Consider the following 13,577-nt stretch of genomic DNA (forward strand, 5'->3'; position numbering starts at 1 on the left):
CGGACTAATATTTAATTAGGATTGTAATCTCCATAATGCTAGTCAATCTAAGAAAAAAACAAATTCCAGAAATGGTATCGTATCTTCACTACAACAACTGAGGTGAGGTTGAAGTTGCCAACTGCATCTAGTAGAGGAGAGCGGAAATTGTTTAGTTCCCGTCCGCTCACTTAGAGAACCGGTTGGATTGGCTGTGAGGATTGTTTCTCAAAAAATAATTATCACTATTTTATGTTAGTGTTTCAATATCCACAAAAATGGTAGAAAAGGTGAAAATTTACATATATAAGGAGCCTTATACCATGTTCTGACCGACAACGAAAACACTTTGAAAACGTGTTTTGGGATTGTGGGCTGAAGGCTGTTCACACCGGCTGTTAGTGTTTTCGTTGACATTTTTTACATCCTCTGATTACAGATTTGCTACACAAAAACAAAACCAAAAATGCTTTTCCCTCATTTTCTTTTCATTAGCAACATCTTACTTTCATTCTTATTTTACTTTTGCCAGCCAATTAACAATAAATCCGAAATGGCGTATTAAAGATGATAAAATATGACTTCCACTTCGATAAATAATCGAAAAAAAACTANTAATCCACTTCGATAAATAATCGAAAAAAAACTAGTGAAGACACCGATTGGAATGAGTGGAACGTGAGTTTTCAAGTAGTTTTCAGCGAAAACTGGTTTTCGTTTGACAGATTTTACATGGACGAAAACACAAGTTTTAAGTCGAAAACCAGTTTTAGCAACGAAAACATGTTTTCGATGTCGGTCAGAACATGGTATTAAGTTAAATTCTTTACTTATTCATTTCTCTCGTTCTGGCTGGTTTATTGGCTGATAGAAGCGCCGCTTGAGCACTTGGCCAGGACCCAATTAGCGCTGAAGCACAATTTTGATACGCTATTGTAAATACATATCGTCACCTGAAATGCAAAAAGACGTAACAAACTTCATCGTTGGAATGCAAAAAGTCATAACTAATAAAAAATTCAAAATTCACTTTCTGATTTATATGATGGATTTCATCGAATTACAACTCCCAACATCATTTTATGAAGTAAAAAAAATTTAAGAATGCGGCACGACTTTTTCCATTTCATTTACGATGTTGTTACGTCTTTTTGCATTTCAGTTGACGGTATATGTGTGTACATTAGACTGCCCCAAGAATATAGGGAAAAAAAACTTGTTTGCAAATTTTGATTTGCATACTCTCTATATTTGTGCTTTTTAGCCTAAATAGTATATAATATGAAGTTTCATGGCATAATATACTCGGAGGTTTGCCATTGCCTGCCGTGGGGCGATCGCTTTTATAAAAAAAAAAATGTTATGTTTTATTTTTTGATCTTGCTCGGAAACTGGGTTCGAACCCAGGCCTGCGGAATGGTAGCGCGCACTGCTAACCACTACACCACAGCGGCCGACATACATACATATGTAAATAAATTCATTCACGCATCAGCTCATTTCAATTAACCTCTTCTCGTGGCTATTGCCTCTTTGTAGACATACCGCTAGTAGCCGCGCTCCATTGACAGACTTTGTTGGTCTTGTTTGATCGGCGGTTGGCGGTTGGCGGTAGTTGATGGCTGTTCAATTTTTCGGGTCTCTTCTTGCGCGCATTACGCATTTGACTTTTGTGAGTTCAAGTTGTTTTGCTTCATTCGGTCTTTGGTTTTTTANTAAAAAAAATTTAAGAATGCGGCACGACTTTTTCCATTTCATTTACGATGTTGTTACGTCTTTTTGCATTTCAGTTGACGGTATATGTGTGTACATTAGACTGCCCCAAGAATATAGGGAAAAAAAACTTGTTTGCAAATTTTGATTTGCATACTCTCTATATTTGTGCTTTTTAGCCTAAATAGTATATAATATGAAGTTTTATGGCCGTAGGCTAACGATAACCCGTGCCGTCTTTTAGTTGAAGTTTTTTTTTTTACAGTGCTCTCATAAGAAATGTACTACAATGTCACATTGAAAAAGAAAAATTGTGAAACCTAATAAAAGAATAACCTGTATTCTTGCATGATTTTTTACCTATATTTATAAATATTTCATTTGATTTGTAATTGTAAAGCCATTTTGCCTTCAAGTTAGCGAAACTAATTCATACAGATTTATCGATATGTCACTAAATTGTATTGGGCTGTTGTGCATAAATTTTTTAGTGAATAACTTTTAAACTTTTGATTCTCGTAGTTTTCATTGCCTTCTCTTCATTTCAACATACAAAATAATAATAATAATAATAGATTGGCACAAGATACAATATGTTAGTATTTGGCCAACTCCGCATGGCGATTGTATTTTTATGAGAAACTGTTTTTCATGGCATAATATACTCGGAGGTTTGCCATTGCCTGCCGTGGGGCGATCGCTTTTATAAAAAAAAAAAATGTTATGTTTTATTTTTTGATCTTGCTCGGAAACTGGGTTCGAACCCAGGCCTGCGGAATGGTAGCGCGCACTGCTAACCACTACACCACAGCGGCCGACATACATACATATGTAAATAAATTCATTCACGCATCAGCTCATTTCAATTAACCTCTTCTCGTGGCTATTGCCTCTTTGTAGACATACCGCTAGTAGCCGCGCTCCATTGACAGACTTTGTTGGTCTTGTTTGATCGGCGATTGGCGGTAGTTGATGGCTGTTCAATTTTTCGGGTCTCTTCTTGCGCGCATTACGCATTTGACTTTTGTGAGTTCAAGTTGTTTTGCTTCATTCGGTCTTTGGTTTTTTAGTCGTTCACTACGCTTTACTCCGTCTGGTTTTTCTTTGATTTTAAGGTGGTTTGTAAAACAACAACAAATTTATGTACATTTAGGTACATATTCAACGCTGGCAGACAGACAGTAATATAGATTGTGTGTTAAATTGTTAAAGAATTCGTCGTGCAAACAGGTGAAAGTTGTGCGTGTGTCAAGTATTTGAAAGTAAGTTGTTGGTACATTTAAAGAAACATGTACGTATGTGTGTATGTGGGCTCTTTGTAAGCCATAAAAACGATTTATTGTTTGTGGTTTCAATTTGATGTTAAAGTTATTAAAAACGCATCTAAGTAACCTATAAGCTAAAAATATGCGTAAATAATAACACGAAACTTAAATATTTTTTTATGCAAGTGAAAATTTCATTATTTGCGTTATTTTAATCTGAGCCTATGCCCGACGGAAGAGAAGGATGAGGTCTCCAAAGATCTCTTCTATGAGTGCTTGGAGCGCCCCTATGAGCGCTGCCCCCGTCACGATATCAAAATCGTGCTTGGCGACTTCAATACCAGGGTGGGCAAGGAAGGGATCTTTGGAACCACCGTCGGAAAATTCAGCCTCCATGATGAAACGTCCGACAACGGACTGAGGCTGATCGACTTCGCAGGCGCCCGAAACATGGCAGTATGCAGTACTAGGTTCAAGCATAAAAAGATTCATCAAGCTACGTAGCTGTCTCCGGATCGAAAAACGAGAAACCAAACACTCCGAGGCCCAAACATCGACTCGGACCACGATCTTGTTGCAGCCAAGATACACACCCGCCTCTGTGCAGCAAAAAGTGTGCGCCCAAATATGCAAGGGAAGCTTAACGTCGAAAAGCTGCAATCACAACAGACAGCCAACGCATTCGCTACTCGACTCTCCCACCCGGTCTCAGAGAATACTGTTCAACAAACCGACATATGCGAGCAGTGGAACCACATTTCCCTCTCTTTAAGTACCGCCGCCGAAGAAGTAGTCGGATTTCAGCGAGCCCGAAAGAACAACTGGTGCGATGAGGAGTGTCAGGAAGCTGCAGGGAAAAAATATGCCGCCTACAGGGCCACGCTGCGATCGAGCGCAACGCGCGCCTCGTGGGACCGCTATAGGGGAGGTCGACAGGAATAATGCCCGAAAATTTTAACAGAGAGTTAGGGACATACGGACTGTTTTAAGACCAGGGCGTACTCCTGTAAGAACAACAATGGTGACCTAGTTAAGGACGTACTTCAATTATGGAGGGAACACTTGTCCACCCTACTGAATGGTAGCAGCACGGAAAGTTTTGGAAAAGAAGAACCCGAGCCCCCAGTCGATGTTCGACGAATAGCAATAACGCAGCTGAAAAACAACAAAGCTGCTGGAGCTGACAGCCTGCCAGCTGAGCTATTCAAGTACGGCGGCGAGGAGCTGATGAGGTGCATGCATCCTATGCAGAATATGGTCAGATGAACGCATGCCCGACGACTGGAATTTAAGTGTGCTCTGCCCAATCCGCGAGAGAAGGATCGACACTCACCACCTATTTGTCGACTTTAAAGCCGCTTTTGACAGCACTAAAAGGACTTGCACATACGCCGATATGTCTGAATTTGGCATCCCCTCAGAACTCATACGGCTGTATAAAATGACGTTGAGCAATACCACCAGTTCCGTCAGAATTGGGAAAGACCTCTCCGAGCCGTTCGCCACCAAACGGGGTTTCAGACAGGGTGACTGTCTTTAATGTGACTTATTTAGTCTGATGTTGGAGAAGATAATAAGATCTGCAGAACTGAACCGCTCAGGAACAATTTACTGAGAGAGCGTGCAATTGCTGGCTTGTGCCGATGACATCGACATCATCGGTAGCAATAACCGCGAAGTCTATTCTGCTTTTTCCAAGTTGGATAAGGAAGCAAAGCGAATGGGTCTGGTGGTAAACGAGGACAAGACGAAGTACTGCTGTCATCAAACAAACAATCAGCACATTCGCGCCTTGACACCCACGTCTCCGTTGACAGTTATAATTTCGAGAAAGTCGTTCGTTTCGAATTTCGTTTACTTGGTTACCAGTTTTAACACCGATAATAATGTCAGCATGGAACTTCAACGCAGAATCACTCTTCCTAACTTATGGGCCTTTACGGCAAGTAGCACAGATGATGGAACGATGAGTTCCCACGACAGTCGGGTCTACGTAACCGGAACGACCCAGATTTATATTTGGCCAAGGACTGTCACTCCAGCAACACTCCCCAAAAACTCTTTGTGGAGCTTGTATGCTGCTACAACAACAACATGGAACGATGAGCTCTATGAGTTTTACAACGACAATGCAGTAGTCTTGAGTATACAGTTTTGTAGCGCATTCAATTTTAGTGCAATAAAGTGCAAGTTTGTATGTGTTCGATGATTTTTTTATATGGGGAAAATGACCAACACCTTCAACAAAAAAAAAAAAAAATCCCAAAAATCAACGGTAAGTCCTAGCTACTCCAAACTTGCACTTTATTATACTAAAATTAATGGGCTACAAACTGCATTCTCAAAATCTTTCTAAGAAGTCTAATTAAACAGCTTGTATTTTTACAAAAGTTTGTTGAACTTTTTTTTAAATATTACGCAAAGTTTGAAACATGTCGTCACTAGACACGAATAAAGGCGCGAGCTCAAAAGTTGACGGCGAAAAAAAGACGCATAAAAAAATTTCAGCGTCAAAGACTTTTAACATACTTTGCCAAAGTTTTTTATAAGCATCCTTTTCGGAAAATTTTTTTTTCAACTCCTTTTTTCGCCGTCAAAATATTAGCGCGGCTTTATTCGTGTGTAGTGACGATATATTCCTTCGGTATTTGTTAAAGAATAAACTATATTTTTATATAAAATAAATAAAATTAATAACAAAAATAAAAATTTGTAAAACTTGTCAATATGTGGTGCGTTTATAATTATGATACGTGGCGTATTTATTTTTTGTCACTTTATGTTGTCGTCTTCTTCTGCCTACCTTATGATTTTTACTGTTATCCACTTTAGTTACCCATTCGTTTTATTATTTAAATAATTTTGTTTGGATCATTTTAATAATATTATTATTTTGTTAATTAAATGCTTTGCTTTGTTTTAGTTACGTTTTATTTTGTTTTTGCAAAATAAATTTTTCTTTCATTTTGCTTCTTTTTAGAACAATATGGTAAATTTTTATTTAATTTATGTATTTTAATTTAACTTAGTTATTCCCCTCTTTACTTCACTTTACTATACTTTACTCTATTTTACTTTATTTTACTTTGCTTTTCTTTATTTTATTTCACTTTACTTTACTTTTCTATTCTTTACTGTCTTTTACTTCATTTTAGCTTACTTTATATTATTTTGCTTTACTTTATTTTGCTGTACATACGTTACTTTACTTTATTTTTTTTAACTTTAATTTATTACTTTGCTTTAATTTACTTAAGACACTTTACTTTTTTATATCTCCATTCCTCTTCTATAATTCTTTTAACATACGTTCTCTTTTCTCTTCCAGTCAAATCCCCGCCGTCGCGTATTAACAGCCATCAAGTCACCATCACTAGTCAGCGGTATCCTAGCTCGACCATATATAGGTTGATAAGCTTGTACAACGCTCCCCTTTACAAATGTGGCCTGAAAATGTCGGTATACGCGCCATCGAGGTGCTTTTTCCCTCCCAGTACGTAGACCAAACTGAGCTGGAGCAATTTGATGGCGCTTCAGCTGGTAAATATACCATCGGTTTGGGTCAAGCCAAAATGGGTTTCTGCTCGGATCGCGAAGATGTCAATTCACTGTGCCTCAGTGTTGTTACACGTCTGCTGGAACGCTATGATATTAAGCCACAAGAAATTGGACGTCTAGAAGTCGGCACCGAAACAATCGTCGACAAATCGAAATCAGTGAAATCGGTGCTGATGCAGCTCTTCGCCGACTCAGGCAACACAGATATCGAAGGTATCGATACAACGAATGCCTGTTACGGCGGCACTGCTGCGCTTTTCAACTCCATCAACTGGATTGAATCGTCCAGTTGGGATGGCCGTTATGCGTTGGCCGTGTGCGCCGACATAGCCGTGTACGCGCAGGGTGCAGCGCGTCCTACTGGTGGCGCTGGTGCCATTGCCATGTTAGTGGGCCCCGATGCGCCGCTCGTGTTCGAGCGTGGTCTACGCGCTACACACATGGAGCACGCCTATGACTTCTACAAGCCTGACTTGAGTTCCGAGTACCCCACAGTGGATGGTAAATTGTCGATACAGTGTTATCTCTCTGCGCTGGATACATGCTATCAGCTGTACTGTAAAAAGTTCGCCAAGAAGTATCCCAGTGCGACGCAAGTGGGATTGGACAACTTCGATGCGCTACTCTTTCATACGCCCTTTTGCAAGCTGGTGCAAAAATCAGTTGCGCGTGTTGTTTTCAACGATTTCTTGCTCTGCAGCGCTGAGAAGCGTGCGCTCAAATATCCCGGTTTGGAGCGCTTCAACGAATCGACGCTGGCGAACACCTACTTCGATCGCGATGTAGAAAAAGCTTTCATGACGCAATTCGCCGATGTTTTCGAGGCGAAGACGCGCAAGTCACTGCTGCTCGCCAATCAGGTGGGCAATATGTACACACCCTCCGTGTACTCTGGCCTCGTTTCGTTGCTGGTCAACAACGCGCCCGAGCAACTGGTGGGCAAGCGTATTGGCGTCTTCTCTTACGGATCCGGTTTGGCCGCCTCCATGTATTCAATTTTGGTGACAAAAGATGAAAAAGTCTTCCAGCAATTCGTATCCAAATTGGATTACGTGTTGCCATTGTTGAATTCACGTGAAAAAGTGGCACCTGAAGTGTTTTCGCAGCTGATGGCAGTGCGTGAGAAGAACAACCATGCAGCGCCATATACGCCGAGTGGTAGTGTGAGTGCGCTATTTCCCGGCACCTATTACCTCAAGGATGTGGATGACAAGCATCGACGTACGTACGAGTGCACGCCAAGCTTTGCGAACGGTGTGCATTAGTCGGCAATCGGCGCAAATTGTGGATGTGGTGTGATGGTGCGCGCTAGCAGCAGGTGGGAGACATGGTGCTACGCTCTCTGTGTGGGATATGTAATCACCTTAGCGCCATAGGCAATGCTTTAAATTAGCATGAATTAAGGTAAGTACGCGATGTGCATGTTAAATTTTAATGCAAATTTTAATTAAGAATTCTTCTACTTCTAGCGATACACAAATACTATATTTAACTTAAAATTTTTTGGTGCGCAATTATAATTTTAAGAGTATGTTCTTTTATAGTGATTCTAAAGAAACACTTGACAATAATAGTTTATTTGCAATAATGTTGCTTACAACTGTACGCAACCAAACACATTTAAGTATACATATGTAAATATGCAATAAGCGATTGCATCAACTAATTGCTGCTAACTGAAATGGCTAAATTGAAAAAAAAAAAATAAAGCAAGAGAAACAAATATTGTTGTAGAGGCCACGTTACGGTTTGGCGCACTTGTACAGACTTCAAGCCAATTTAAGAACGCGGCAAGGAAGTGGTAATTTACGCAGACGAATGACGCAGCTCTGCCTTGTACATACCTTATTAATTGACTGCAATAGTAATTTGCTTTGTTATTTGCGTTCTTGTAAGCAAACATACATTTGCTAAGCACATCATGTACTTACTTTAAATTAAAAATTCAAACTTTTTCCTGTTATATAGTCTAACCTTCGTTTAGTGACCGCTTCTATCCAAAAGCAATTAACTTCTTAAGTATAAAAAAATATAGAAATCATGCAGGGATAAACCCAAAAGTTGTGCTTACGCTTAACAACGGATAAATGTCTTATGTCAAGAACCATGTAGCTTTATATGTATGTATGTACATGCATGTGTGAAAATAGCAGCATATATTTATGAACGTAAATTAAAACAAAATTATGTAAAAACTCTGTAGAGCCCTAGGTAAGGACAAAAGTCTACCAATCAAAAGCAAGTCTCGTCTTGGCTATGTATGTATATGTCATATAAATACTTGAAAAATAATTTTTGCTACCCCTAGATGATTGAATAACGAGAATTTTACCAAAAGCTAACAAAAAAAAAACAGAACACTGATCCCCAATAAAATGTACTTTGGAAGTTTTATACCAATTTTTATACATGTACATATAGTATACATAAATTTTATGATAAGATTAATAAGAATCATTTACGTACGGCTAGGCTATTAATCTAACAAACTTTAATATAATTAAAGCAACTTGCTCTTATCTGATAAGCGAATTATTGTGTATCAACAAATTAACTGCTGACAATTATCAACCATTAAGAAATCCAGTTAGTAACAAATTATTTAATACATAATTAACGAAAACACAATGAAAATAAATTTTTGTAACTTAAAATTTTATTATAAAATATCTAGGATAATGTAATAAATATAAATACTTATCCTGCATACATTTAGTAAGAAGAAAATAAAATGTATTCAATGCACCTGTAAGAGGCATCGATTTTTAACGCTCGCTGTTCATAACTAAAATGAATTGCGGGTAATTTGGTTGAATTGTTAACATACATAAGCTGATGAAGATAAAACATCAAGTCAAAGGCATAGGAATTGTAATAAGGAATAAATGAAAAACCTGAAAACAAAAGGCCGAATAAAATTATAAATTATTTTGAAAAAATAACTTATCTTGAGTTGGTCCATTTTCGCTTTAAAACAAAATTTCCTTGGCTTTTGAAAACAATGTTTGAACGATTAACTAGCCATAGGTGTAGTTTAATGGCCCTATTTTGCAATTGGCTACTCACTGTCTTCTGTCTACTGAGTCTTGTCGCGCAATTTTCTCTTTCCCGTTTATGACGATAATGTTATTTGTTAAATTGGTAAAAACATTGTAAAAAAGTTGCCAATTACTTCGAAATGTGCATGTCAAAAAAGTAAATTCGGATTTTGTTTGCGTTTTTCTGTTTACTGAGTTTAATCGCTATCCATAAAACAAAGTAGCCACGGCTACTATTCCAGCCACTAGACACCAGTCGCCATACATAATAGGGCCATAAGATTCTCTTTCAATATATGCATAATAAAAGTGCCACAGAAACAGTGACTCAAACAAGTCACCCTGTTTTTTTTCGAAATATTCGTAATGCCTTTCGAGCTAAATTTTTTTTGTTATTTTTCTAAAAATACTCTCCAAAATTTAACCAAAATCACATTTTCATCAATAGTTCAAGTTTTTAATCTGCGTCTTTAGAACATTTTTGTTATTTAGTTAAAGATAGGGCTCATTTTACAAGCAACATTGGAAGCTATTCAACGTGTTATTGTCCCATAGTTAAAACTGTTATTTTTTCTAACTTATATAAACTGAGAAGATAAGAATTACGTAGAAAAATTAAAAACGCGAGAAATATATTATTTCAAAAATGAACGCAGTCAAGAGAAGCGAAATAAGAAGCGGAAAGAAGAAGATATGCCGATTAAATAATAAAAAATCTATTGGAATTTTTTCGGCTATTTTTCTAGTACTACTATTATTCTACAAAATGCCGAGTCCTCGAATCTAACATTTGAAGGGTAAGAATAGTACTAAATAGCATAGAGCAAACAAAATAAGCCATTAAAGCCGTTTTTCGTGAAATTAAACGCGAAAAACTCAACAACTTGGCGCAATTCTAAGATCGAGTTCGAGTTCTACGCAGAAAATTACTTCGGAAACGACCTACGGCTGCACAGCATCAGAAACTTTGCAATCTGTATTCATAATTATCATGTTCTTAATTTCTTTGAATTACTTGTCACATCGCAAGACTACTGAATTCATGCTACTTATTGCATAAAACACACTAAAAGCGATTTAAATACCTAATTATAATCCTATCGCTACACGTATATCGCACAGGTAACGTAACAGTCTTTTTCTGTAACGTACCAGTCCGACTATTTTTTACAAATATTGACCTCAAAATTAATTTTAACTGTTCAATTAATACGTAGTTCTTCAATTCCATCCTGAAGCTAGGAAACTGTGTACCAACTTTTGAAAACATTATATTAGGAGAGCAGACTTTTTCAATAATATATATAGCAACTTTAAAAAGTACTTCCAAAAATTGTAATGCAACAGTCCACTGTTGAAACATTCATAACTCCTAAACCACAGGAGTTACAATATATGTTTGTATGCATTAAATAATGCTACATACTTATGCTTTCAGATGCAAAAAGAAAAATTATCCGAAAATTGTATTCTCGCGAGTTTCAGCGATATTTAAAAATCAGTGTGAGCCAAAATGTAATGTAACAGTCCGCGTTTTGGGCCATATGTACATACAATTTTAGTCTAAACAAGTAAGAAAGTCTAAGTTCGGGTGGAGCCGAACATTAAATACAATACAATTACATACAATTTTAGTCTAAAAAATCGCGTTGATTTTGGAATTTTTTTTGCGACTGCTCGTGGTTTTTTTCATACAAGTGAAATTTACAAAAACTGGCGTTGATTTTTTAAATTTTATTTTGCAGTTTATTTCAAAATGAGAAGCGCTTTTAAATGACCGCTTTCAGGTGGAGCTTTTTCAAAATTACCTTCTCTTTGGTCTACACTGTGCTCTTTGAAAGCTGTAATAAAATATCTTCCAATAGCACTGCCATTCGAAGGCATACGAAAAGGTGTGCTTCCAAAGCAACGGAAGTAAAATAAGGGAAACAATGTTCTGCGTTATTATTATTTCGTTTAGAACTGAGTATAAAGGCGTTTCCATACAAAACCAGGAGTCAAAATCGAAGCACGTCAGGCCTATCTCTTAAAAAAATCTGAAATTTCATAAATTGTACCAAATTATTAGCTACCTTGCCACATTGATAGGAAGCAAACAATAATCTGGGGATTTAATGTTGTGCGTGGAAATGTTCAGTTATTTGTACAATGATTTTTTGGTGGGGAGCGGAGGGGGAAAAGGGCGCCACACCTAAAACTTCACTCATTATATAAAGCACTATATAAACTTGAAGAAAAGTTTCATTCTCCTCTCCTACAGGCACTCGGGGGACCCATTTCAAAATGCGGTAGGATTAGCATTTTTACAAAGAAATTTTAAACTCGTGTTAGACCATTAGCAGTATTTTTGCGCAAAACTCTTTTCCGCGTTGGTGGCCTTCGGCCGCGCTAGAAAAAATAACCTCATCAGTCTAAATTTGGTTACGCCATCCACAGTATTTTTGCTCAAAATCCACCTCTAAATTTACAAAAAAATTCATAGTTTATTGGACATTTGTACAGAAAAAATTTCTTTCTTGTTTAAATTTAAGCATAAAGTACTCAACCATTCTACATTTTGATAAAGCTACACCTTATTGATTATTATATGAGTTATTACAAAATACGAAAAAAATTCCACCTTACTTTTATATGGAAAAAATCTGATTTATTTTTTCTATCACGGGTGGGCCAAAAAAAAAAGAACCTGGTTTTTGGAGCAGATATATTTTACGGAAACTGCGAATTTATTTCACTTTTCTGTGTGAACTTGATGTCTTATAATAAAACAAAGAACCAGGAACACAAACAAAGCAAGAACTACAAAAAAATTATGGCTTTATTATACAAAAAATCCGAAATTCCTCTGTCACAGGTGGGACAACGTTTGTCACGGGTAGGACACGTACGAATTTTTATATCAAAAGGAGCTTTTAGTGTGATCCATATATAAAGATTAGTTATTAAAAAATATAAGAAGCCAAGTAGGGGTTCAATTCACTCGCGTTTTATCTTAGGGTAGTCCCCTTTATATCGCAGAAAATGTTTAGCACCGTCAGCCAAAAGAATTATTTAAAATGAACGCGATTACCTAGGGTCTTGATATTTTCACTTTTATATTTTATATGTCACTCAAATTTAATGGTCTACAAAACTGCATACCTAAAAATTCTGAACAAAAAAGTTTAAAATTATTCGGTGTAATTGTTAAAGTTTGTTGAATTTTTATAATTTTTATAAGAAGTTTAAAATTGTTCAGTATAAAAAGTTTGAAATGTAGATTTATGTGGTTCTGGTTAGGTAATGTGCTAAACTTTTATAAAAAAAAAAACTATAAACATTAGATTAACAAAATAAAACACCAAAACTGGTCAATATGTAACTTAACTTAATCAGCTTACCACAAGGGTATATAGATAATGGACGAGTACGCGCATCCCCCGCTTCTTCCCTGCGTCCACCTCAACAAACAAATAAAGCTTATCAGCCCTGTAAACCTACCTTTGACAACTGTCCCACACATAGCAGTCACGGGTGGGACATGCTTCTCTGTTGAATTATTCTTATATAACTACGTGGAAACGACAATGCAATTGTGGTAATGTAATCATTTGCAATTATATTCTAACATTATGTAACAAACACGAAAAACAACCTCAACTTCTGTAATTAAATATAACAACTTTTAAATAGCATTTTTTGTCACGGGTGGGACAAGACCAATACTGCTTAATAATAACTTATAATATAGATAAAGCAGTCACACAATTTAATATATAACCCAATTTTATTAAAAGCAGATGAGTTCTACTATATATTTTTCTTACCAAACACCTGAATTATGAATCGCAAATTATTTGACAGTGCATTCAAAACAACCTACTTTAAACTCAATCAAAAAATTTACTTAGAACTTTAATTCAAAACGTAAAAAAAAGGTAATAAAAATGCATTTAAAGCTTTAATATGTTATTTTTTAGTTGATTCAAGATTTTTACAAATGTCTTATCCACACGTTTGTTAGTTTTATAAAGAAAATAATTGT

General features: G+C 36.6%; 2 protein-coding genes across 7 annotated transcripts in view; one reads left to right on the forward strand and one right to left on the reverse strand.

Moving 5' to 3' along the window:
• LOC108364509 (uncharacterized) overlaps nt 1-1,642 on the reverse strand; it is an 11,886-nt gene extending 10,244 nt beyond the window's left edge. The window contains exon 1 of the mRNA XM_017618213.1: nt 1,525-1,642. Within this exon, the coding sequence (XP_017473702.1) occupies nt 1,525-1,642 (118 nt within the window). The remainder of the gene's footprint in view (nt 1-1,524) is intronic.
• Nucleotides 1-9,089, forward strand: part of Hmgs (hydroxymethylglutaryl-CoA synthase) — an 18,183-nt gene extending 9,094 nt beyond the window's left edge. For 3 of the 6 annotated variants that reach the window (XM_017618210.1, XM_017618205.1, XM_017618208.1), the window contains exons 2-3: nt 6,286-7,919; nt 7,985-9,089. In XM_017618210.1, coding sequence (XP_017473699.1) covers nt 6,398-7,780 — 1,383 coding nt within the window. In that variant the 5' untranslated portion in view covers nt 6,286-6,397 and the 3' untranslated portion in view covers nt 7,781-7,919; nt 7,985-9,089. Of the gene's footprint in view, nt 1-2,625; nt 2,955-6,285; nt 7,920-7,984 lie in introns of those variants that run through there. The other 3 variants (XM_017618209.1, XM_017618207.1, XM_017618211.1) reach the window with 3 other exon arrangements.
• Nucleotides 9,090-13,577: the final 4,488 nt, after the last annotated feature.

Source organism: Rhagoletis zephyria, unplaced genomic scaffold, assembly GCF_001687245.7.
Source record: "Rhagoletis zephyria isolate East Lansing unplaced genomic scaffold, Rhagoletis_zephyria_1.1 Rzeph_scaffold_01576, whole genome shotgun sequence".
NCBI lineage: Eukaryota > Metazoa > Arthropoda > Insecta > Diptera > Tephritidae > Rhagoletis > Rhagoletis zephyria.